Below are 26791 nucleotides of genomic sequence, written 5' to 3'. Positions count from 1 at the left end.
CTCTCTCTCTCTCTCTCACACACACACATACACACACACTCTCTCTTTTTGTAAAATAAACGACAAGCTAGGTCTGATAAAGCAGAAAATCAGAAGGTAGACAGAATAACCTATATGCCTTTAAACTTTTAGAGTGAGATGACACTAAAGAAGCAGAAAACAAACCCCAAGATCAGCAGAGAGAAAAATTATCTCTAGTCTGTTGTGCTATGCTGGTTTTCCCTTTGAGGGAATCTGTATGGAAAGGAGTGTCAACATGTATGGTCTTCTCATCTGCTATAGTAGTCAGCATTATCATACCAAGCATCCATCACTTCATTCTGTGTGGACCAGACATGTGAAAAACAATTTGGACAAATAAATTGTTGCCCATATTTCCTCACTGTTACTTATTTCAGACCCAGACTATTATGTAGTTTCACATACCTACTGAATACATACATATCTAACCATGCATTCTCTGTAGATAAAAATGGCGGGGTTTTTTTTTACCAGCAGCTATTGAAACAATCACATATAGATTCATACTGACAGAAAATGAACAGTATAAATAGTATCTGATCCAACAATTCCCTGTGTCATTTATCACAAATAAAATATACACTCTCATAGATTAAAGGTTTATCCCATCTTACAGAGGGGAGAGGAATGAGCATTTCGGGTGTGTGTGTGTGTGTGCTCTTATCATTGTTCTTTTCAATTCAACTGGAATTATATAATTTCAGTTTCCAGATCATATATTCACATGCACCCTGATCAAAATTTTTGCAGCTCCAAAAGAGAGTGGGCTACAATTGATTAATTCACATAAATTCCAATCTACTCTTTTGTTTATTATAGAAGGTGGATCATATTGTCCCAGATCTTCTGATCTGGTTTCAAGAACTCTGCCATCCTCACTTGTCTCAAGTAATGATAACTGCAACATGCAATAATCTTTTCTGATACATTCTTGTCATCAAATAAACACAAGGTTATAATTTGAACGTTGTTTGAAGATACCCTCTAGAAATCAAATTGGTCTTTATAGTGCAATCCAAAGCATCTTTGCTCAAAATGGGATTTACAGGGATAACACCAGTCCCATTGTGAAAGTCTACTTCAGACAGTGTAACAAATTGGGCAACAAGTTGGAGCCCAGTCATTTTGTGGGTCCCTGTTGGTGCAGTCACCTCACCACACTTAAAACACAGAGGTCTTCTGCTCCAGTTGATCACTGTTTAAACATTGCCTCTGAAAAATCCTCCAAATCAGGGCACTGAATGGGCTACAATCCTTGCTGCTGTGGACAGATGACACAGCCACACTATAATATGTCATTCTGAGGATTCCCTCAATGACACATTCTGTCACATAATTCTGATGGCCAGGAAATGTCCTGGGGGACAGGAGTTAGGTGACCACCAGTGAAGGCATCTGCAGAAGTGGGAGAAAGGGGCTAGAAATGGATCCCTTGAGGCCACCCTTTGGGTCTTATTCTTAATTATGAAACATCACTGAAGCTTCACACAATCTTGTTCCACTGAATCATGCTTGGGATTGCACTGCAAGGATGACTTGTATTTTGGTTACCATCTCAGTGCTATTCAGTGTTGTGACTCATTGCGTTATACCTGTGGTAGTGCAAATCACATGTGAACAACGTAATATTGGTTCATATTTTAAAATATACAATAAGCTGTGTCCTTTTGTGATGATCCTGTAATAAATAATGTTGAAAAACACTATTTCTAGGACAAGAGGCATGGAGTCCCATTTCATGAGAATATAGTAATTTAGTATCAGCAGACTGACTGGTTTGAATATGGCTTCATGAGAACTTACTTCAGATTTAACTTACACAATCCTATGCTCATTTATGAGGAAGATCCATGAATTTAGTGGGACTTGCCTGTCTGAGTAAACATGCATAGGATGAATCCATAAGCTCTCCCTTCAGAAATGAAAAACAATATAAATTCATGTTCACAGTTACAATGAATGAGCCACAACAGGATATTAAACAAGACACCAGTCAATTAAGCAGAAAGCATTGATCATATATTCCATAATGATCCTTGGCCATGACACAGGGTATTTCAGCAGACAAGTCACAAGGCCACACGCTTCACAGAGAGTTCACTTTAAATCCCCCTCGGTTTCTCCTTGAATTGACTTTTTAATGCGGAGTAACATGGTTGTGAGCCATTGATCCAAGCGGGATATTGAATCAAATTCTTTAACCTAGTTAGAGGTAAAGGATCAGGTGAGTCACCAAATTCAGCACAGAATTCACATTTCCTTTTCTTTTCTTTCTTTTTTTGCGATTTTAAGAACTTTGCCCAAGGGGAAAACTATAAATATATGACCATCATTCAGTTACCCAAAATTAGAAGTAGAAAAGAATAACTGTGCATATTGCAAAACCATTTTCAACACCACCAACCCACTCATTTGAGCAGCTTTAAGAATCTGGGGTAAAAAAACCTGGAAGTGAGTCAGGTTTTCAGCTTCCTTTTTGCCTCCCCCATGGAAGAATAATTTCCTACTGGAGGAGGAGTGAGACTGTGTTGCACCTGTTCTTATGGCCACCTAGAATACAAAGCATCCAAGAAAAATAATGGGATAACTGAGGAAGAACAGAGTTAGTTTTCCAGCTTTCTCCTCTCAGCCACCAAGAGGCTGACAAATACCACTGCAGATTAACTGCATGCCTCCTTACAAGGCTGTTTCCCTCTGAGGCTGTAAATGAATGTTGCTTGATTCCTGGCAATCATTCACACACAATCCCACGTTCCTCACCCCATGCAACCCGAAATAGCCCAGAAATTAATCAGATGACCCTTAATAACCAGAGAGTATACATGTTCCACTGAGAAAAGACAGCAGAGTATTCCGACACAATGAATTTTCCATGAAATAAGGCAGCAATTGGAAATGGATCTCCCAAAAATGCCCGGTCCTACTTTAGCACTGATACCATTTATTTTACTTTATTTAAATGTACTTTATTGTGAACATTTAAAAACCAAGGCAAAAGTATGATGATATCATCATCAAAATATTGTACATAATTCTCTCACTCAAGTTCTACAAGTCAAATGAGTTAGATTCAAATCAAATGAGCTCCCTTGAAATCAGTGAAACGAGTTAGTTATAATTTCAAAGCCAATTGCTTTCAGTGGGAACTAAATTTTACTGAGGGTGCATCTGATACCCATTTAAATAAGACCTACTGAATTCCATCTAGATGTGCATCAAGTTGGACTGTAATCTGATGCCTCTGTTGCTTGATTGCACCAGTTGCTTCGTTGTGGTTCAAAAATGCACATAAAATAAAAAGTTAACATTTTTTCTTATCTAAAACTCAGTTCAAATGTTTAATTAAAATACTAGATCTACTTACTGCTTCAGTGTATGCATCACAATTTTGTTCTTCATGAGCTTCCAGTAATTTCTAGCAAGACAATATAACAAGGTTAATAATCAAAATGATCTTTTTACTACATTTTTTATGAAGGACGGGTATGTGAAAGAACTCTTTCTTTATATAGCCCTATGTTATGCTGTCTGTCTGCCTATTTATCTATCTACAGCTATCTGTTTATCTATTTATATTTACCTACCTAGCTACCTATCTACCTACCTATCATTTATCTACCCTCTATCGTATCTATATCCATATATTTGAGGATTTCCATATTTTTGATGCCTCTCTTAAGTATTTGTAAACTAGTCCAAGATGACATTTAGCACATCTTCTGCATGGATTGACTGTTAGTAATACCTCCCAACCTTCCTAATATCTTTGATGCTTCTCCTTCCTTGTGTTTTTACAAAAATGTTCTTGACTGAACCCTCAAACTCAAATACATGAATCTCCCAAGAGAGTATATAAGAAGAGACTTTGGGAGGAGTCCTTTTGCAGGACACAACCGTTCGTAATAATCTGGAAAGCTCCTTGTCTGGTCTGCCTTGTGTTCCCGTGTCTGTTGGAGTCTGGGTTGCTGCCAACGTCTTGCCTGTGAGTCGTGTTTGGGCTTTCAGCCAACAGGATTATAATTGCTGTGAATAAAGAGTGGCAAACAGCTAAGCCTGTGTCTGCGTTCATTACCAGACGGAGGGGGGCCAGAACAACTCTTCATCAATGTTTAATAAATATAATACTTCTAATTAAGACTAGCAATCATACATCAATTCTGTTTTCAGCACAATAAAAAAGCATGCTGTTTCACTTACTTTCAATAATTTACATTCTCTTGAATCTGTGAATGCTGGGAACATTTCTTCATATTTCTCAAGAGCCAGCTGAAAAATAGCAATTGCATTTACTTCATATCGAACAAGTGTTATAATAGATCTTTTCTCAGAAAACTAGCTAATTCTGCCATGTTGAATAGCCATTCAATTGCATGACATACACAGGTTATGCTCAAAACAATGTCAGATGTTTTGATGAATCCGAGTGGCCACACATGCGCCTTTCTGTAAAGTGACAAATTGGGATATTTTTAAGATTACACTAAACCACATTTAAGAGAAGAAAGCCCCCCCCCCCCAATATGTTTGTCAGAAATGGAATTGCATGACATGTTCTTCACCTGAGGAATAACAGGGAAGATAGTGTCAGCTATCCTAGGTGGAGTGGTTATAATAACAGGATCTTGCAGATCTGATTGTGCTGAATCTCCTCTTTCTTCTTATACAGGTGAAACTCGAAAAATTAGAATATCATGCAAAAGTTCATTTATTTCAGTAATGCGACTTAAAAGGTGAAACTAATATACGAGATAAGACTCATTACATGCAAAGCAAGATAGTTCAAGCCATGATTAGTCATAATTGTGATGATTATGGCTTACAGCTCATGAAAACCCCAAATCCACAATCTCAGAAAATTAGAATATTACATGCAATCAATAAAACAAGGATTGTACATAAAACAATATCGGACCTCTGAAAACTATAAGCATGCATATGTACTCAGTACCTGGTTTGGGCCCCTTTTGCAGCAATTACTGCCTCAATGTGGCATGGCATGGAAGCCTGTGGCACTGCTGAGGTGTTATGGAAGACCAGGATGCTTCAATAGTGGCCTTCAGCTCTTCTGCATTGTTCGGTCTCATGTCTCCTATCTTTCTCTTGGCAATGCCCCATAGATTCTCTATGGTGTTCAGGCGAGTTTGCTGGCCAATCAAGCACAGTAATCCCACGGTCATTGAACCAGGTTTTGGTGCTTTTGGCTGTGTGGGCAGGTGCCAAGTCCTGCTGGAAAATGAAGTCAGCATCCCCATAAAGCTCATCTGCAGAAGGAAGCATGAAGTGCTCCAAAATCTCCTGGTAGACAGCTGCATTGACCCTGGACTTAATGAAGCACAGTGGCCCAACACCAGCAGATTACATGGCTCCCCAAATCAACACAGACTGTGGAAACTTCACACTGGACTTCAAGCATCTTGCAGTGTGTGCCTCTCCATTCTTCCTCCATACTCTGGGTCCTTGGTTTCCAAATGAGATGCAAAAGTTGCTCTCATCAGAAGAGAGGACTTTGGACCACTGAGCAACAGACCAGGTCTGTTTTTCTTTAGACCAGGTAAGATGCTTCTGACGTTGTTTGTTGTTCAGGAGCAGCTTGACAAGAGGAATACGACATTTGAAGCCCATGTCCAGGATCTGTCTGTGTGTGGTGGCTCTTGATGCACTGACTCCAGCCTCAGTCCACTCCTTGTGAAAGTCCCCAACACTTTTGAATGGCCTTTTCCTGACAATCCTCTCCAGGCTGTGGTCATCCCTGCTGCTTATGCACCTTTTTCTTCCACACTTTTCCCTTCCACATAACTTTCTATTAATGTGCTTTGATACAGCCCTTTGGGAACATCCAACTTCTTTTGCAATTACCTTTTGAGGCTTTCCCTCCTAATGGAGGGTGTCAATGATGGTTTTCTGCACAACTGTCAGGTCAGCAGTCTTTCCCATGATTGTGATTCATACTGAACCAGACTGAGAGACCATTTAAAGGCTCAGGAACCATTTGCAGGTGTTATGGCTTAATTAGCTGATTAGAATGGGACACTTTGAGACTAGAATATTGCATCTTTTCACAATATTTTAATTTTCTGAGATTGTGGATTTGGGGTTTTCATCAGTTGTAAGCCATACTCATCACAATTATGAAATCACGGCTTGAACTATCTTGCTTTGCATGTAATGAGTCTTATCTCATATATTAGTTTCACCTTTTAAGTTGCATTACTGAAATAAATGAACTTTTGCACGATATTCTAATTTTTTGAGTTTCACCTATATTTCAGTGGATTAGGGAGGTGTCCATCTGAGCTGCCTCTGAATACTATACAGTATATCTATTGGGGACTTAAAATATGTTTCACCCTCGTCACTTTGGTAAAAAAAACTTTGCATATCTCTGTCAAGGCCATCTTCCTTACTCCCTACAGAGAGATTGCTTAAGCCTGTCATATCCTACAATTAGCAATAGCAATAGCAATAGCAGTTAGACTTATATACCGCTTCATAGGGCTTTCAGCCCTCTCTAAGCGGTTTACAGAGTCAGCATATTGCCCCCAACAACAATCCGGATCCTCATTTTACCCACCTCGGAAGGATGGAAGGCTGAGTCAACCCTGAGCCGGTGAGATTTGAACAGCTGAACTGCAGATCTGGAGTCAGCTGAAGTAGCCTGCAGTGCTGCATTTAACCACTGCGCCACCTCGGCTCTAGTCCACTAAAAGTCATTCAAGTTGCTTTTTTCTGCTCAGAAAAAATACTACGAAGCCCATATCTACAGTTTATGTTTAGTTCTGTCTATGCATCTCCTGCAGCAGGTAAATTAATTCTCAATTTGCCATGAACTGCAATTCTTGCAAAATGCAGCACTATGTGAATATTATCGGCATCGCACGTTAGTGTTAGATTGGAAGATTCCATAAAGTAATAGTGATACAAACATCTGCAATGGCCAAACATGAGGCTTCCAGCATTTTCAATTGTTTTCAGGAAATATGGCCTTGCGGTCAATTCCAACATCTATTGTCTGAAATAATGAAAACATTGTTTTTGAATCGATTTGTTTGGTATTGAATTCGAAACTATGGGTCCATATTTGCAAATGACAACTCTGGTTCTAACAGGCACATAAAATGGTCAGCTAATCATATGGCAAGTCTAGAAAGCAACCTTATCATTCTTGTAGCACTCCTATGTTTACACAGCCATGTTTACATAGGAATGCACAGAAAAGGTACTCGGATTAGAAATAGCAGTTAGCAGTTAGACTTATACCGCTTCATAGGCCTTTCAGCCCTCTCTAAGCGGTTTACAGAGTCAGCATATTGCCCCCACAGTCTGGGTCCTCATTTCACCCACCTCGGAAGGATGGAAGGCTGAGTCAACCTTGAGCCGGTGAGATTAGAACCGCTGAACTGCAGATAACAATCAGCTGAAGTGGCCTGCAGTACTGCACCCTAACCACTGCGCCACCTCGGCTCTTCTGCAGAACTTCTGTGATGTTTCATGTAGTAACAACAGGCATTATTGATAGTATGTAGCTAATAAAATATTTTGTGATCATGGCATTATGATCTCTATAATTATAGTACATTAAAAAAAACCTGCACTAACCTTCGCGTTCAACTCGTCGACAATAAAGTGACATAAAGCTGCTTTAAAGAAGTAGTCCTTTGCGCTGTGCTTGAGCAATGGATTATCCATTGTACTTGTAGCAATCTAGGGGGATAAAAATTACATTTATAATTGATAAAGTATGAAAAAGCAGAACATGATTGAAAATAATATTTTAGTTCCTTGAGAATGCCTGTTCTCATATTTGATATTTTCCCACTAGATATTTTCCTACTACAAAAGGACCCGATTTCCGAAGTTCCCAGATGTCATATTGTTCCTTAAATTTCTCTGTAAGACCTGGCATTTTAAATACTTTTAAAATTTTATAACACATTTCCCCACAACGGGGATTTACATATATTGAATCTCATGCACTTTATTGCTTGGGAAAAGCTCAAACAAGCAATAGAAATCTTCAGGCATTTCATCCTAGCCAGGCATTCTTATCACTTCATCACTTACATTCATACTAGTAGGTTAGAAATTAGATATTAAAGCAGTTTGTAAGGATAACTTACAATTTTCAGATTTTAAACATTGAAAATACTGCATAATAACAACTCCCATGATTTATTTCCTGCAAGAACCCTTTATTTTCTTTGGCTCCAATTACCCAAAGCAATAATCGTGCTTCAACTCTTAACACTAGAAATCTTTTTGCCTGAATTATTATGCATATACATGTACGTAATCCAGATCTTCTTTCCACATATACCTTGAAATGATGCACTGTATGTTGTAAACTGAAATTTCTCTGACGGTTTAAATTAGAAGAAAATCAGTCCACTTGCTTCACTTGGCAAACTGCAGAAGGTTAGTGCTTTGGGTTCCCAGTGAATATAGCCAACTGACCAGTTGAAAAAAATGATCTGCCCCCTGGAAGCTCCATTTCAGCCTGCAAAGGGCCGGGGGAGGCCCGTAGAGGCCCAAACAGAGGGGAGGATTCACCCTTCGGAAGCTCCATTTCAGCCAGCAACGGGCCAGGCGAGGCCAAGGTGGCGCAGTGGTTAAATGCAGCACTGCAGGCTACTGCTAGATCAGCAGGTCAGCGGTTCAAATCTCACCGGCTCAGGGTTGACTCAGCCTTCCATCCTTCCGAGGTGGGTAAAATGAGGACCCAGATTGTTGGGGGCAATATGCTGACTCTCTGTAAACCGCTTAGAGAGGCCTGAAAGGCCTATGAAGCGGTATATAAGTCTACTGCTATTGCTATTGCTATTGCCTGCGGAGGCCCGAATGCAGCATCAGAGGGGCGCACGTGGCTGAGAGGCTGCAGGGGAGACGGCTTGCTAGATCTTCACAAGATAAGTGATCCAGTGCAGCAGGTTGGGTGGTGGTGGGGAAGCAATTGGGGGGAGCATGAAGTATTTCTGTGGGTCAGGGAGGCCTTGGGTGGTCTTAGGCAGGTGGTCTGTTCCATCACTAGCGCCCCCCCCCCATGGTCTTCCCCACCCTGAAATACTTCATGTGCACTTAACGAGCCTCACATTCTATTAGCGAATGTGTGGGCAAAAGGAGATTCACTCCCACGAAGCCTCAGATTACAAATGGAACGGGCAGGCTCCATTACATTTGCAACTCGAGGATTACCTGTAATTAATTTTAGTTATGAAGATGAAATTTCTTAAGAAATGTTTAGTGTCTTAAAATGAATGTTAAAAGAGTTTTCCTTTTAAGTTTAAAGAATTTAAAAGATTATATAGATTTTTGTTGAGATAAATGTTGGCAGTTTAGAAAGATTACTAAGTGTAAGTAGAAATATCTATCATTTCCCACAACAGGAGAAAAAAACTGGATTTGGTTAAGAAGGCAATGTAAACTGCTTTAAACAAAGAGATTTTATTTGGTCTTGTTTCTTTTTGGTATATCGCTTCTGGTTGTTATCCTTGAAATAGGAAAAAATGAAATATAGAATTTAGTTTGAAGATTTAATAATTTTATAGTTATAGAACTGGCCTGTAATAATTATAGGTATTGTAAAAAGTTGAGGTCGTAAATGTATTAGTATTATACTGTTTGGAAAGTCGGAAGTCAACATCTTTTGCAATAGTGGAGTAGCTCGGGTGTAGGTTTGTTCTCCGAGCTTGTGGGTTAGTTTCCAAATGTTTTGTCACCAGGCTAGGTAACATCTTCAGCAGAGTTTAGGGGATGTCTGTCTCACAAGACCCTCACTAGACATACCCATACATGAAGCCCTTATAAACAGAAGAACACTGACATTAACATCCCCTAAACTCTGCTGAAGATTTACCTAGCCTGGAAACAAAACATTCGGAAACCAACCCACAAACTCAGAGAACAAACTTTTACCCTCATCAACATCTTTTTCTCTCCTTTTAAAAATTGTTTAACCTACACTTCCACCCCGCTTTTTAATCTTTATTTTATTGTATTTTATGCTGTAATATTAAACTTTAATAAAACCTCTTTTAAAAAAGGTTAGTGCTTTGATTAATTTGTACTCTGTGCCTCTGATTTACAGTTCTCCCTTAACAAACCAAATGGTAGTGTACCTACCTGTTCAAAAATTTCAACTGCTTTCGGATATTGCTCCAACTGGGCAGCATAAATAGCTACCTTCAGCAGACACTTGTTGGCAGAGCTAAAAGCAAAAGGCATAATGAACTGAAGAGCACAGAAATACAGGTAAGAAAATCAAATCGTACCCCTGTCAGGTGGCACTCTGGCTAAAAGGATCTGACCTATTTGAGTAAAGATTCATTCTGTTGATATTCATACAGAGCCATCTTCTGATATTTCTCTTCTCGCTAGCTAATCACGAGAAGAACATTTCTGAACTCTGTATTTTCATATCACAATTGTCATGCAAATAGAATGCCAAACCAAAAATTGTTTTGGGATCTGAATGTTCTTTTAAAGCATTAAATGAGGGAATCATAAAGTTTCATGTCATAGTCACACAAGAAAAAATAAAACCCAAAACAAAATAGAATGAATTTAGATGTAGACGATCAGCACTAAGATTGTCTTTTATGGAAACTTGCCTGTTAGATTCTTCCCCTTTGTAATAGTCTGCAGATTGTTCATAGTGGGCGACGGCCTAAAAAGAATTCAACATATCCACTTACAATATTATCCTTGGACATTCTGGTGACAGATTAGACAGATTCAGGCCATTTCATTACTGTAGGGATTTACAACATTTTCACGGTATTGCCCAGCCATCACTGGAGTGAGATAAAACCTCTCCACCCCACTTTTAAGATGTTAAGATGCTAACACCATCCAGGTTTACAGGTGGTAAATTCATGATCAAGATGTTCTTTTTCAAAACAGATAGGAAACTTTTCACATACCATATTTTTTGTTCCATAAGACACACTTTTTTTTCTTCCAAAAGTGGGTGGAAATGTCTGTGCCTCTTATGGAGCGAATATGAGCGACAGGCAGCAGCAGTAAACAGTGGCAGCAATCCCCGTTGCCTGGAACAGCTGATCAGCAGTATTCTGGGAAGCTGATCCAACCGCCGATCAGCTGTTTGGAGGCGAAGACTCCAGCAGAGGCAGCAGATACGGAGGAGGCAGGCTGTTTGCTGCAAGGATGCTAGCCAAATGAATACTGGATGGACGCTGGGAGGCAGAGGCAGATATGTTTTTTTCCCTTGTTTTCCTCCTCTAAACCGTGGTGCAGCTTATGGTCAGGAGCGTCTTATGGAGCAAAAAATACTGTATATTCATATGAAACTATTTCTTTCCTATTTCATTTACTATACACCATACATGTTGTGGCCCAGCAGGAGCCGTTGGAGCTGCCACCAGACTCCGACAGCGAGGGGCCCTATGAGTCGGCTCTGGAAGAGGTGGAGGACCCTGGACAGGGTTCCGACTCCGAGCAGGGTGCAGAGAGGCTGGTTCACCACCAGGAGGCGCCTGAGAGCCAAAGGGAGCGTGCTCCCGAAGTCAAGCCTTGGAGTAGTGGAGAGGAGACAAGGGAATGTGATCCTGACATCATGAATTGGAGCAGTGGGGAGGGGTGAAGGGAGTTGGTCCTGGATGCCCGGCAATAGAGGGCTAATAGGCGTAAAGAACAGTTACGCAGTTACAGGAGATAATTGAACTCAGCTGGTGGTAATTAGGCTCCTCTCAAGACTATAAAAGGAATGGCTTTCCACAAGCTAGTCGCAGGAATCAACGTATTTACTAGAGTTGGAGAAGCTATCATGGCTATTTTGGCAGGCTGGATTGCTGCCAAGATCAGTCTGTGCTGGATTGCTGCCAACGCCTGGACTGTGCTGGATTGCTGCCAAGGTCTAGTCTGTGTGTTAATAAATCTTTAAAGTATCTTTGTCTCGGCATGCTTTGGTGTATGAAGAGGGAGGTCAGAACACATACAGTAGAGAGTTGATAAGTTAAATCCATGAATTCAAGTTAAATAAGCGTTAAATGACATTCTGTGATCACCAGGGCCTTTAATTTAGTTGTAAGAAAACACACTTGGACAGTAGCTATGAAATATGAAGTAATGGGCTCCCTCAATTCTTCCAAATGTAATGGCACCTCAGCAAAGTATGATTAGGAATTAAACCCAAATCCTTTCACATTGGCTTACCTTTTCAATGTCTACCAGCTCAGATTCATAAATCTCTGCAATAGTAATGTGATGCTTGGCAGCAATAGTAAATCGGCCCTGAGAAGAGAAAAAATTGGCCCGATGTGAAAGGGGGAAAGCAACGAATACAAACTGAACACAATTTGAATTCATGACAACACCAATAGGAAAGGTATAAATTGGAATCCCAACCTAGCACTTCGGGGGGGTGTCTTACCATGTCTGTGTAAATATCGATGGCAGCATTTAAGCAGTTGATAGCCTCTGCATTGGATGCATTTGGAGGGAAACAATGAATACAATCAACTCAGGCATCCAAATGTAATCATTTTGTCAGTGCAAGAAAGCGGACGGTTTGTATCAGCACATTCAACAACTAGATTCTCAGCTATTTTTCTATGCAACATCCGCTGAAGACAAACTTTCTTCATCATTTCCTGCCAGCATTGCAGACTGCAGATTTATAGGATATTCATTCGTTCATTCATTCATTCATTCATTCATTCATTCATTCATTCATTCATTCATTCATTCATTTCTTTTATGATGAAATCTCAAAGTCCACCAAGTGAAAACGGATGCAAAAACATACCCCAGAGTGAAAGACTTGTGTATTCAAAGCTCTGTTTTGAGTGCTAAGGAATATATCTCATAGTCTTCCTACACACAAAATCCCCACTCCTAGTTATTCCTACATCTCTTTATTTCAGTAGCTTAGTTTGGGCAAAAAATGTGGAGTGAGAAACTATATTTATTGCCCCATTCACTGCAAATCATAGAGAAGTCAGCAGACAGATCTAGACCTACCTTTTACCCATCCCTGCTCTGCTCTTGCTTCTATTCAGTAATGCCTTTAAAAGAATTGATACTCTGATTTCTAGTTTCTAGAGTTTTTCTAGACAGCAAGGTAGTCTTTGCTTAATGACCAATTGCTTAGCAACTGTTCGAAATTATGATGGACGTCCCAAAAGGTACTTACAAGCCAATTTCAAAGTTTGGGTGGCTGCACTACTACCACTCCCCCCCCCCCCAAGTCACATGAACACGTTTTGGGTACTTGGAAACTGGTTCCCGTTTATACAGCCAATTGCAGCATCATGTGGTCAAAGGCTGCAATTTTCAACATTTTTTTTGCCAGTTTCCAGTGTTTACTTCTCCAATATCTCAGGGGCTGCCACAAAGAAGAGGGAGTCAAACTATTCTCCAAGTCACCTGAGGGTAGAACAAGAAGCAATGTGTCAGCTTCTGCTTTGCTGCTGCTTCAGCTGCCATGAAACGGGAAGGGGGGGGGCGTGTATGTGGGAGGGTTTTAATTGATGTGCTGGAGGACTGCTGGAGGAATGTTCTAGGATGTACCAGTCGTTGGGATTGCGCATGCGTACGTGTTTCCCGCCTGCATCAACGGCCTTCACATTCCATCTTGGCCTGTCTTTTTGAAGTTATCTCACACCTGACATTTGAAGGACTTATGATTGGACTGGAGCTTTGATCCTAAGGGGGGGGAACGGGCTTTGCTATATATCAATTGCTTTCGCGCCATATTATTCAGATTTTGCTTCACTGCTGCTCGCTTACCATTTATAATTAGTAAAAGTACTTTGGATTTCCAACCCATGGAGTCTCTTGGTCTTCTTTCCTAATTATGGAATGGAGTGGGGCGTGACAAGAAGCAAAATCTGAAAATATCCCTTTCCAGGAGATTTTACGTCTACCGAGAAGGGAAATAATGTCTTCTCCGACCAGAGAGGAGGAAGGCGCCGTTGGAGGGACGGATTCCAGTGAACTGGGACCTCCCGACCTTTCTTTACACCAGCCCAGCCCGTCTGACCGACCTTTGCACGAAGATTTATTTCAACTGCAAATTTCCAGTCAGCCTGAACCTTCCCCCCTACCCCGTTGGTCAACTTCAGTGGGGCAAAGAGAAATAGAGACAAGCTGGAATGCTGGACTCACCCAAAGACCACCTCAACAAACTTCGCTGGAGCCAGGGGCCGTGAGAAAACCTCAGGCGGGTGAGTTCCATGAATATTGGAGCCAAAGGGGCGATGAAGGAGAATGGAGAAGTTATCAGCACCAGGGCCCTGGGAGACAACCCCAGCGGAGTGAATTACCTGATTATTGGGGTCAAACATTTTTGGAAGAGAGAAGGGGGGAGGAGGAAAGAGACTGGAGAAATTGGCAACGTTACCCACGCCAGGATTCTCCCCCACCCCCCCCTCGGCCCGTGTCACCCCCTGCGGCTAGAGGTTTTGCTGACCAAAGGGGACCTCCACCCCAGGCTCCCCCCCGAAGACATCGTATGGCTAAAATCCCTCCTTTGCCTGTGCGTTTTAATGGGGCTTCTGCTAGCCTCGCCTCCTTTCTTATGCAGGTTTTTAACTACATGGAGATTTATGGCCGGGACTTTGAATCTGACATTTTAAGGGTCAGAATGGTCCTTTTATCTTTGGATGGTGAGGCGGCTGCGTGGTCGACTGCTTTGCATATGTCTGGTTCTCCCCTCTTGGGGAATTTCAACCGTTTTATGGCAGCTTTCCGTCGACGTTTTGATGACCCGTTGACTGAGAAGCGAAACAAATTGAAGTTTTTAACTTTTGACCAAGACGACAGACCTGTCGCCGAATACATCCAGGAATTTCAATGTCTGTCTCAGTACATGAGAGGCTGGGGGGAGGATGCGATGCTGGACAGATTTGCTGAAGGCTTAAACCCTGAAATTTATCAACAATGTGTTAATCGTAACCTGCCGAGATGCTTAATCACTTGGTTTGAGCATGCTGCTGACGCTGAGCTTGACTTAATTCGTCTGCGTTATGCCACTGAAGAAAAAAGGAAGCGGAAAGAAAGGGCTGCCAAGGCCCTCCCCCCTCCTGCTACTCAAGCGCTTTCCAAACGCCGAGGCGACGCGAGAGAGCCCCCTTCTGGCTCCTCCAGACCTTTAACATGTTTTCGCTGTGGCAAGCTTGGACACACCGCCCCCCTCTGTAGGGCGAAATCACCCCTCTCCGCCCAACCCCCTGCCAGACGAGAGGAGAAGCCTGCAAGAGGCTCTGAGAAGAAAAAGAGGGAAACAGCTTTCGCTGGAGAAACCAACCCCCCTCCTCTTGCCCAACCATTGAAGGATGACGCGGATGCTAACTACTCTTCTTCTGATGACTCAGATGATGACGCTTCACCTCGCTGGGTGAGTTCAAACAAGGGGCCCCTTCTACTCCCTATTGAATTAAAAGTTCCTCCTGAGGGAACACCTGCCACCCTCCTAGCATTACTGGATTCCGGCTGTTCCCGGTCCATGATCAATCCAGCCATGGTTGAGAAATTAGGCCTCAAATTACGCACTTTGAAAACCCCTATTGTTTTTTGCCAGATAGACGGATCGATTGCAGGGGGGGGGGGCATTTTTTTACTGAGCCTTTGGAAATGACAATGGGTACCCACACTGAATTAATCTCTTTTGTGGTCGCACCTGGCATGGACAGACCACTTATTTTAGGCATCCCATGGCTCCGGAAATGGAACCCTCACATAAATTGGCGGACAGGCCGCTTGCGTATTCGCTCCAAAGTGCCTCCAGTGGGGGAGGGCTCTCCAACCCAGCCTGACGTCACTAACGTTCCTGAGGTGGCCGCTAGGGGGCAGGAGAGGATTGCAGGAGAGGAGAAAATTCCGAAAGACTATTTGGATCTTAAGGAAGTCTTCAGCGAGCAATCTTCGGACATTCTACCCCCCCACAGGCCTACTGATTGCTCCATTGACATTTTGCCCGGGGTCAAACTCCCAAAACCCCGCATTTACTCCATGTCACCCAGGGAAATGGAGGAGATGCGTTCTTTCATTGACAAAAATTTGAAACGTGGTTTCATTGAACCGGCCCGACCCAAGGTGGCGGCCCCTGTGCTATTTCGTGAGAAGAAAGATGGGTCTCTTCGTTTATGTTGTGACTTTAGGAACCTTAACGCCATCTGTTCTCAAAACCTCTACCCACTACCCTTGATGAAGGACTTATTGGCACAACTGGGGAAGGGACGCATCTTCACAAAATTGGACCTGCGAGAAGCTTACTATAGAGTACGCATCAAGGAAGGGGACGAATGGAAGACCGCATTCAACTGCCCTCTTGGTTGTTTCCAGTTCCGGGTTATGCCTTTTGGCCTACAGGGGGCTCCTGCTGTATTCATGCAATTTATTAATGAGATCCTACACGACCACCTCTATAAGGGCGTTATCGTATATCTGGACGATATCCTCATTTATACCCGCACTTACGACCACCACGTCAATCTGGTGCGCACTGTTTTGAAAAAACTCCGTGCTGCCAACCTGTATGCCAAGTTGTCTAAGTGTGAGTTTCACCAAGCTACTATTGACTATCTGGGCTACCGTATCTCCCCTGATGGCGTTGAAATGGACCCTGAAAAAGTGAAGGCGGTCACTGAATGGGACGCTCCCAAAACTCGTAAACAGTTGCAAAAATTTTTGGGTTTCGCTAATTTCTACCGTCAATTTATTCCCTCTTTTGCCGACATTGCTCTACCCATTACTAATTTGCTCAAAACTAAAGGCGACCCGAAACCAAAACCCAGTAAGCCTTTGGACTGGACCATGGAATGCCAGGCGGCATTCGAAAAGCTTAAACGCCTTTTTGCAGCTGAACCAGTTCTTAAACATCCTGATCTCAACCAGCCGTTCGTTGTCCAGGCGGATGCCAGTGATGTCGCCGTTGGGGCTGTTCTGCTACAAGCCAATGACCAAGGTAACTTGCAACCTTGCGCGTACACCTCACGTAAACTCACTGACACGGAACGGCGCTGGGCGGTCTGGGAGAAAGAGGCTTTTGCAGTCCGTTGGGCCCTCGCTACTTGGCGCCACTTCCTTGAAGGCTCTAAGCACCCATTTGAAGTGTGGACTGACCACAAGAATTTAGAAGCGTTGCGCACACCGCGCCGTCTCTCCCCAAAGCAGATGCGTTGGGCCCAATATTTTAACCGTTTCAATTTCACTCTAAAGTATATCCCGGGCGGAAAGAACTTCATGGCCGATGCTTTGTCCCGGTTACCTCAGTATAATTGTTCCAAACTGAGTATCGTCCAACCGCTCTTGGCAGCTCCGGTGCTCACACATCAACAGACCAAGGCTCAAAAGGACGTGCCTCACGATCTGCTTTCTGACCTCAAAGCAGCTCTTCCTCAAGACGACTGGTTCCTGAACCATCGGGACGAGTGCACCATGAGGGACGATCTACCGTGGATTGGTGCTAAATTATACATCCCCGCTTCCCTACGTCTTGTGGTCCTTCGTCGCGCGCATGACTCCAGGATGGCGGGTCATTTTGGGTTCGTCAAAACTTTGCACCTCGTGAAGAGACAATTCTGGTGGCCCTCTTTAAAAAAGGACATTGAACTTTATGTTTCCAGTTGCCCGGTTTGCGCTACCGCCAAAAAGCCGCCGGGGAAACCACACGGACTTCTGCAGTCTGTCGCCCGCCCGGTTGCCCCGTGGAAGGAGATTTCTATGGACTTTATTGTGGAGCTTCCCGAGAGCCAAGGGCACACCGTCATCTGGGTGGTTACTGATTTGTTCTCCAAGCAAGTTCACTTCGTGCCTTGCCACAAGATTCCTTCCGCCAAGGCGTTGGCTAAATTATTCCTTTCTCACATATACCGCTTGCATGGGGTCCCCGACCGTATTATCTCCGATCGTGGAGTCCAATTCACATCTAAATTTTGGAAAGAGTTCCTCACGCGCATTGGCTCCGCCCAGGGCCTTAGCTCCGCCTACCATCCTCAGACTAATGGCGGCTGTGAACGTACTAATTCCGTTCTTGAACAATATTTACGTTGTTTCATCAATTATCAACAGGACGATTGGGTGGACTTGTTGCCACATGCTGAAGTGGCCTATAACAATTCGGTTCACTCCAGCACGGGTTTCACCCCTTTCCGGGTCGTTTACGACCAGGATTTTGTTCCTATTCCCGAACTGCCTACGGCCCAGCCTCAGGTTCCTTCCGTTGCAGACTGGAGTGAACGTCTCAGTCGCCTTTGGCCCCTCACTCTTTCCACCTTGGACGCTGCCCATAAGGCTCATAAGAAGCAGGCTGATAAGAAACGCTCTCAGCCTTATGAGTACCACGTTGGAGATTTAGTGTATTTGTCCACAAAATTCTTGCATACTACACAAAAGTCAAAGAAATTGGGTCCCAAGTATGTTGGCCCTTTCCCAATTGTGAAAGTTATCAATCCTGTTTCTGTTCGTTTGCAATTGCCCAAACATCTCAACCGGATCCATCCGGTGTTCCATATCAACCTCATCAAACCAGTTCGAGTCTCCGACCTACGGCCCGCAGATGACCCTCCACCTGCTCCGTTACTTATTGATGGGGAACGTCATTTTGAAGTCCGGGACATTCTGGATTCCCGTCGCCACCGTAATCGCATCCAATACCTTGTGGCTTGGAGACATTTTCCCCCCTCCCACACGGAATGGGTTGATAAGTCCCACGTTCGTGCCCCCCGCTTACTGCAGAAATTTTATGCTTCTTATCCCGACAAGCCTTGACTTTTCTCCTTTCCCTCTCTTGTTTGTTTGTTTTTTTTTCTCTTCCAGGCCTGACAGCCTTTTTTCCGGGGGACGGCCGGATGTCAGCTTCTGCTTTGCTGCTGCTTCAGCTGCCATGAAACGGGAAGGGGGGGGGCGTGTATGTGGGAGGGTTTTAATTGATGTGCTGGAGGACTGCTGGAGGAATGTTCTAGGATGTACCAGTCGTTGGGATTGCGCATGCGTACGTGTTTCCCGCCTGCATCAACGGCCTTCACATTCCATCTTGGCCTGTCTTTTTGAAGTTATCTCACACCTGACATTTGAAGGACTTATGATTGGACTGGAGCTTTGATCCTAAGGGGGGGGAACGGGCTTTGCTATATATCAATTGCTTTCGCGCCATATTATTCAGATTTTGCTTCACTGCTGCTCGCTTACCATTTATAATTAGTAAAAGTACTTTGGATTTCCAACCCATGGAGTCTCTTGGTCTTCTTTCCTAATTATGGAATGGAGTGGGGCGTGACAAGATGGGTGGAAACTAATCAAGGAGAGAAGCAACTTAGAACTGAGGAGAAATTTCCTGACAGTTAGAACAATTAATCAGTGGAACAGCTTGCCTCCAGAAGTTGTGAATGCCCCAACACTGGAAGTTTTTAAGAAGATGTTGGATAGCCATTTGTCTGAAATGGTATAGGGTTTCCTGCCTAGGCAGGGGGTTGGACTAGAAGACCTCCAACTCTGCTATTGTATTGTATTGTAAAGAAGGAATAGCAAAATCTGGGGCAGAGTGAAAAGAAGGATCAGCCTAGACTCCCTGTATAGGCACAAAGTCTAAGTCCCTTTGAGGGCCATTGTCCCTTTTCTAACTCTAACCAGATGCTGACAGTTAGTTGAGAAGATTCATGTGCATAGGCTTTTAGTAATAAATCAGCTTAACTTTCATGTGTAAACATGGTCTTTTGCATCTGAGAGTTACCCGTTTAATGACCGCCATCACAATCATAATTCAGTCTCAGTTATGGTTGTAAGTTGAGGACTACCTATAAGTCATTGGAAAGAACTGCTTGGTAAACTCAAAGGGACCTGAGATCTCCATTCCCATTACTGGAGACACTTGCAGGAATTTGACACTTGTCTTCCAGGTGTCCCACCTTGGGTTTTTCCATTAGAATTTCTATGTAAAAGAAAGTCTTCTCTTTAAATTGAAGATATGTGTGCATTAGCTCTTCTTGAATTATAGGCAGAAGGTTTAGCATGTGATGATTCATTAATTGTGTTTTTGTCTGTTTCTATTGTGTCCAAGTTCTTTTCCAGATCTTTTTGAATGGCATCAGATTTTATTGTTGTTGTTATTCTATAACTGCGATCATGCACCATTCCATATTCAGAACAAGGAGAAGACAGATACTGCACAGGGAAAGGTAACCATCATGTATAAATCCAGTTTAGATTAGAGCTTTAATGTAAGTAGAAGACCTGTACATTAAACAGCTTTGTCCAACATGTTGTCCTCCGTTCTATCATTACAGCTCTTGAAATTCCAATGCAATGAAAGCCCAGTATACCACAAGTGAGTTATGACTGTAATGGAGTTTGCTCATAACAATTGTCTCACGACAGTGGTAAAACTGATTTTATGACCTTTTTTTTATAGTGATCATTAAATGAACATCACGGTCAAATGAACATTGCAGGTATTAAGCAGATCAATGATTTGCTGCTGAAATGCCGATTTTCAGCAGACATCGTAAAACACAGCCATGTGACTGTAGGATACTGCAAATGGCTGTAAATGTGCCTGGTTGCCAAGTGACCGAAGTGTGGTCACATGACTGGGGGGGGGGGCGGGAAATGATCATCGGAACTTTGAATTCATAACTCCCTGGTAGGTCCGTTGGAACTTCGAACAGTCACTAAGCGACCAATTGTATGTCAAGGACTACCTGTGTTCTATGGATAATAATGTTATGTCCAAATTAATGTTTATATATATAAAATATACACCCAAAATTATATTTCTCATTAATCTCCAAATTCCTCCTAATTTTCCCAAAAAAGATCTTTTAAATCCAATAATTAAACCTTCAACATCTCAGGAAGTGGCAGGACAAAGTTAATGATCAGCAACATATTTAGGTGTACATTAGCCAAGCAGATTTAGTTTGGGGAAGGAAGGGAAACCACACAAGCATTTTTCTTAATCATATTCAAGAGAAAAGAAAATTGGGAAGACATATACTACATTATACATAGATATCTACACTCACTCCATTATCCCATCATGGCTAATGAGCAACTGCATATAATGTAAATCAGTATTGGTACAGCACTCCATTGATCTCAAAGCTCTTTAGATGCTTTCAGCATTATTTATGTTGATCTGAACAACAGTGAGTTTGTTGTTTTTGTCTGGAGCTTTATTTCTTTTAGCACATCCTTATAATCAGAGATGTTCCTATCTATCTTGCTTACCAAGAAGAAACATCACAAGGAAGCCACTCTGCCCCCAATACACCTTACCTTGAGGATCTGCCTTTTTGTAAGCGTTCCCCGCGTCAACGAAACAGGTGGCTGAATCGTGTTTACTCTGCAACTGCATGTGGAGCTTTGCTGCCTGACAAAATGCATTCCCTGCAGCTGAAAGAGAAACAGGGCAGCATTTTGACATCAAAAGTAGACATTTGAACCAGAAACAAGCACTTGTCCCAATTCTCTCTCAAAAAAGAATTTAAGGATCTGCTACTGAAAATCTACCAAGATTTTCATTGGGGGGTGCTGCTTCTTTTGACAAAGATAAGGAGCCTGACGTTATTTCCACATTTCCCTACCTGCCCTACATTTCCCTACCTGCTTCGACCACATAGCTGCTCAATTCAGCCACGGTGCTTTTAAATCCCATCTTTTGAGATTATCAGTTTCTCTAACTAAATGGAAGGGAAATCGGAGGCTTTGGGTTTGTTCAGCCTTTTCCTTTCGGCAAGAATTTTAAGTGGATGAAAGTAAGTTGCGGTTTGGCTACATGAAGATTCCATTATTTAGATCAGTGGCTCTAAACTTTTATGAAACCATGGCTTAATATCGAATAGAACAGTAGTTTCTGTAGCACTTTAGAAACAGAATGGAATAGGAATAGGAAACCTATTCAGAAATATATTAGTAGTTCATAAAGACAACCCAAGAGAACTGTTCAATGAAACTAACAGTTTGTTGTGGCCTGCCAGCAGCCAGCAGAGCTGATGGCAGACTCAGACAGTGAGGAGGTTGGGGAGGAACATGGGCCAGTCCTGGAGTCTGAGGAAGGCTCTGATGAGTGCTCTGCGTCAAAGGCAGAGATGGGCCAGGGCTGTCTGACAGTTATCAGCTGCCTTTGGCGTCAGAGATCAGTGGGACAGAAGAACAGCTGGAGCCTGTTCCTGATGTGCGCATGCCCAGAGCTGCCAGGAGAAAGGAATAGTTAAGAACAAGGGCTGACTCAGGAGTAAAGGCACAGGTGGACAGTGAATGGCCCCTCCCATAGGGAATAAAGAGTATCGAAAGGGGAGTGGAGTTTGCAGGGGACAATTTGTTCTCTTAATTGGTTTGTGACTCTCCAAGACTGCTTGCCAAGTATTTTCTTGTACAGCTTTGCGTTTGGAAGATATTGGGCTGGCAGCTCTCCATGCCGGATAAGGTCTGTGATTGTAAATTCACCCTTGAAAGACTGTTTGCTGGGACTTTGCTGGATGTGAATGAGAGGAATTCACATTAGCTTAATAAAAAGGGGTTTTGTCGGAACAAGGAGTCTGCTTCGTCATTTTGTGAAGCCTAGGTCAGAACACAGTTGTGCAACCAATTTTCCTATACATTGACTTAAAACAAACTAATGGCGAAAATACTGCTCCTCAATTTGTATATCATGGAGTTAAAAATACAGTATGCATAATAATTTCTGAGGAAGCATGAATTGCTCCTTTTTATTTTGATTGATTGATTGATTGATTACATTTATATGCCGTCCTTTTCCCCGAAGGGGACTCAGGGCGGCTCACAATTCAATCAGGGAAGGGGGTACAGACAGGGGGGTAAAAAAAAAGACAAGACATAACAATACAAAATTTAAAAACACACAACAATTTTGGGAGGAAAGGGACTCAGATATCAATGAAGAACTGAGAAAGGCAATTTACTGTATGCAGAGATGGATGGTTTTTAAAGTTCAACGCTAGTGAGTCACAACTTGAAATATCAGATAAAGCAGCTAAATCCCCAGCTTGTGAACACTTCTATGTGCAATTAAGGCATGTTATTTCAGGACAATGACTTAATATTAATCCCCTCGACTATTGCAACGGTATCTGAATTTTCTAGTAAGACTGAGGGGCCTAAAAGCCATTCTCAGTAGCTCCAATCAACATGGCCATTCTTGAAGGGAGTTGGGAAAACTGAAGTCAAACAATATTTGAAGGATTGCAGTACCCTCTCCACCCGTTGTAGTGTCCTTTATATTTATAAAGAAGATAAAAATGTCTATATATACCAGTCCAGTTTTTGGCTATCTTGAACATATTTGCAGCTCTTATGTACATTTCACACGCTTCTTCTAGCTTTGAATTTCCTCTAGGAGAAATAAAAGAAGACACAGAATTTAGTAGATACCGTTGCATTATGAAACAGCCAAATATGAAACATATTCAAAGAATACAACGAAAGGTTGACAGAATAAACAACACAGAAACCAGTTCCCTATAAATAGTGCCTGCTGCAAGCAAGGAATCCTTGGTTTTGTTACTGCATTGGAAGCATAATGAGTACCCAAGAAAGTCATAGGGACCTTTGACTCTTTACTAATATTCCCTCCTGACACAATCGAGCTTTTTTTTGGTCTCACATACATATACATGTTATATACATGTTACTTGAATGTATCTAATCACAGCAGCATGCAAAAAACTGGATTGTGGAGCCCCTGTAGAAGAGAACATGGGAGGCTGTATTGTTACCATTTCAGTACTAACAAAATAGAGCCAGACCAATATTAGGTCTAAGACATGGGTGTCAAACCCACAGTGTCACGTTGTCGTCATGGGACATTTTGCGACATTCTTCTCTTCACGGAGCTGGGATGGGCATGGCTTGCATGTGACGCATCCAGCCCACGGGCTGCCAGTTTGACACCCCTGGTCTAAGACGTTGAACTAGAAGGGGGAGAACTAAATTGAAATCCCCATTCAACAGAGCTTCTGCATAATATTGGGCCAGTCATTCTCTCTGCCCAACCTACTTCATATAATTGCTGCTATTAAGTATACCCCCCATGAAAATCTTCTTAAACTCCTAGAGCAAGAAAATGGGATGTAAATAAATACATAAGTACGGGGCAAGATGCAGTGTTCCCAGAAAGAGAAAAAAATGAGCCACACCATTTCCTAGTTGCTATTAAATAGTGCTTTAATATTATAGTAGCCTTTTTTCAAGTGAACATAAAGATAGTAAGAAAGTCCATAAAGCTAAATTGGCCATTTATACTAAGTGGGAAGCCGATCTATTTATAGATGAGATTGTTTGTAATGTGATTATACAATTTTTAAAAAATCACTGGAATTACTTAACAAAAACAAAGAATTAGGTTTATCCTTAATTCGGTCAGGGGGGCAATATTTCTGTTAGCTTGCCAATCTGGAAATTAAAAAAAATAAACATCTATTGTAGGGGTGTCAAACTTGTGTCATCATGGCGGCATCAAGTGACGTATCAGGACTTTCCCCCCTTCCCTAAACCAGGCCCGGGGGGGCAGGGCCAGCACATGACGCATCCAGCCCGCTGGATGACACCCCTGATCTACTGCATTATAAAGGTAGCCCTCAACTTACATCCACAATTCAGCCTAAAATTTCAGCAAGACATTAAGTGAGTTTTGCTTCATTTTACAACATCTCTTGCCAGAATGGTTGTGAATCACTGCAGTGGTTAATTTAATAACATGGTTATAAAATGAATTGGGCTTCTCCATTGACTTTGCTTGTCAGGAGGTTGCAAAAGGTGATCATATGACCCTGGGACACTGCAACTATCATAAATACATGGCAGTTGCCAAACCTCTGGATTTTGATTATGTGACCACAGGGATGCTGCAATGGATGTAAGTGTGAAAAGGGTTATTAAGTCATTTTTTTCAGCGCCGTTGGAACTTCGACCGGCCACTAAACCAATGGTTGTAAGTCAAGGACTATCTGTACTAATAAGTATACCTGCACACAGTCCTAATTTTATTCCATAAGCATACAATGAGGGGAAATGATTTATAGCAGATATACAAGTATTTTCTCAGTAACAAATTTAGGTGAGAGAATAATCACAGTGTTTTTCAGAAGATGAGAAGGAATGGATGGGATATGATTACACAGAGTTAATGAGCCACCTTATAGTAAGTATGTGCATGGGATATGATATGGTGAGTAGGGAAGCTACAGCTTGCTTTATTGAGCATTGTCCATAGGGCCCCTAAGGTCCAGTTCTTATTCCAGCTGTTGGGCTATGGTGGTTGAAATCCCTTATGCATGTCTAATATGTTTGTGGTATTAACTGAATTGGCCACCTTTTTTATTGTTACATGCACCCTTTTTATTGTATTTTTGTGTAATGGTATTCAGGAATGACCTTGGGAGGAAAAGCTTCAGTCTAGACAACCATCAAACAAAAGGTATTTCAGCCCATATAAGTTTTCTGAAAAATACAAGCAAAGAAGGGAAGAGGGGCTTTCAGATTCTCTTACTGTAATCTTGTGACGTACCCGTGGTTCGCCCATGAGGCCAATGTTGAGAAAAGACACGGACACGAGCTTTCTCGGGATGGGACGACCCAGATTGGGGTCTGGGAGCCCCTTTTATTGAGATAGGACAAAGGCAGGAGGAGCAATCAGCATGTGATTTAAGACAACCTGTCAAACTACAATTGCTAATCTACTGCTCAGGGAAGTTCTGTCTATATATGGTCAAATCCTGGGCGTCGTTGGGTAAGGCACATCTAGAGTGAACTATCAGGATGTTATGTTATGAACTATCAGGATGTTATGGAGTTTGTTTTTTCCTGTGTGGTTCAGCGTGGCTGCGCATGCCCTGTTATGCACTGGGCCATGGGTGACTGCCACACCTACACAAGGAGTTATATGACAACATAATCTTACAACAAATTTAGTGTTAATACAGGTAATCAGGGGTGGTATTCACTTAAGAGCCGAGGTGGCGCAGTGGTTAAATGCAGCACTGCAGGCTACTTCAGCTGACTGCAGTTCTGCAGTTCGGCTGTTCAAATCTCACTGGCTCAGGGTTGACTCAGCCTTCCATCGTTCCGAGGTGGGTAAAATGAGGACCCGGATTGTTGTTGGGGGCAATATGCTGACTCTGTAAACTGCTTAGAGAGGGCTGAAAGCCCTATGAAGCGGTATATAAGTCTAACTGCTATTGCTATTGCTTTCCCTACCGGTTCGCAAATGTGTGCCCGCGCATCAACACATGCACACCCGTCAATGCATGAGCACAGCCATTGACGTGTGCACTTTGCCTAAATTTTGATCATATGAATATGGGGGCGCTGAATCAGCCATACCTCCGGCCACAGTTTGCAAATTCATTTCTTTCAGTAATGCCATAATTTTGAAAGGTCACTGAAGAAATGGTCAGAATTCGAGTACTACCTAATACATTTTGTATGGTTCTCACTTTGTTAAAATAATAAACATAAAACTAATTACTCTTCCTGATCATTTTTATACAACTAGTTTTATTGCTTTTTAAAGTGCAAGTGAACCTTATTTCATTGTCAACCCTTTTTAGTTTCACACTTAGGTTTTTAGTTTGTGGGTTATTCACAGTTGGATGTTATCGCTGGGAAAACAAACTAGAAAATCTGAATTTAAATAAATGCATACCTAATTAAAAGTAACGTTTCAAAAGAGAAGTCTGGCAGAACTAAATCCGTGTTATGGTTATTGTAAGAGAAAACTCAGCTCCGCTTGCTAGTTTACATGCAGAAGTAACTTCTGTTAGAAATTTGTAATGATTGATTGATCGTTTACTGTTTT

At 42.2% G+C, this 26791-nt stretch overlaps 1 protein-coding gene across 3 annotated transcripts in view; it reads right to left on the bottom strand.

Annotated features, from left to right (window-relative positions):
- Positions 1-558: 558 nt before the first annotated feature.
- Positions 559-26791, bottom strand: part of LOC106541132 (beta-soluble NSF attachment protein) — a 31932-nt gene continuing 5699 nt past the window's right edge. The window contains exons 2-11 of one of the 3 annotated variants that reach the window (XM_087716886.1): positions 23249-23328; positions 21253-21369; positions 12407-12453; positions 12190-12267; positions 10626-10681; positions 10138-10222; positions 7618-7722; positions 4219-4287; positions 3386-3436; positions 559-2571 (exon numbers count right to left, since the gene is read on the bottom strand). In XM_087716886.1, the coding sequence (XP_087573012.1) occupies positions 2359-2571; positions 3386-3436; positions 4219-4287; positions 7618-7722; positions 10138-10222; positions 10626-10681; positions 12190-12267; positions 12407-12453; positions 21253-21369; positions 23249-23328 (901 nt within the window). In that variant the 3' untranslated portion in view covers positions 559-2358. The remainder of the gene's footprint in view (positions 2572-3385; positions 3437-4218; positions 4288-7617; positions 7723-10137; positions 10223-10625; positions 10682-12189; positions 12268-12406; positions 12454-21252; positions 21370-23248; positions 23329-26791) is intronic. The other 2 variants (XM_087716887.1, XM_087716888.1) reach the window with 2 other exon arrangements.

The sequence above is a fragment of the Thamnophis sirtalis genome, unplaced genomic scaffold, assembly GCF_051295495.1.
Source record: "Thamnophis sirtalis isolate CommonGarterSnake01/CBP01778 unplaced genomic scaffold, rThaSir2_p1.2 scaffold_5, whole genome shotgun sequence".
Taxonomy (NCBI): Eukaryota; Metazoa; Chordata; class Lepidosauria; order Squamata; family Natricidae; genus Thamnophis; species Thamnophis sirtalis.
The sequence above is the reverse complement of the archived record's forward strand: the minus strand, read 5'-3'. Positions and strand labels throughout refer to the sequence as shown.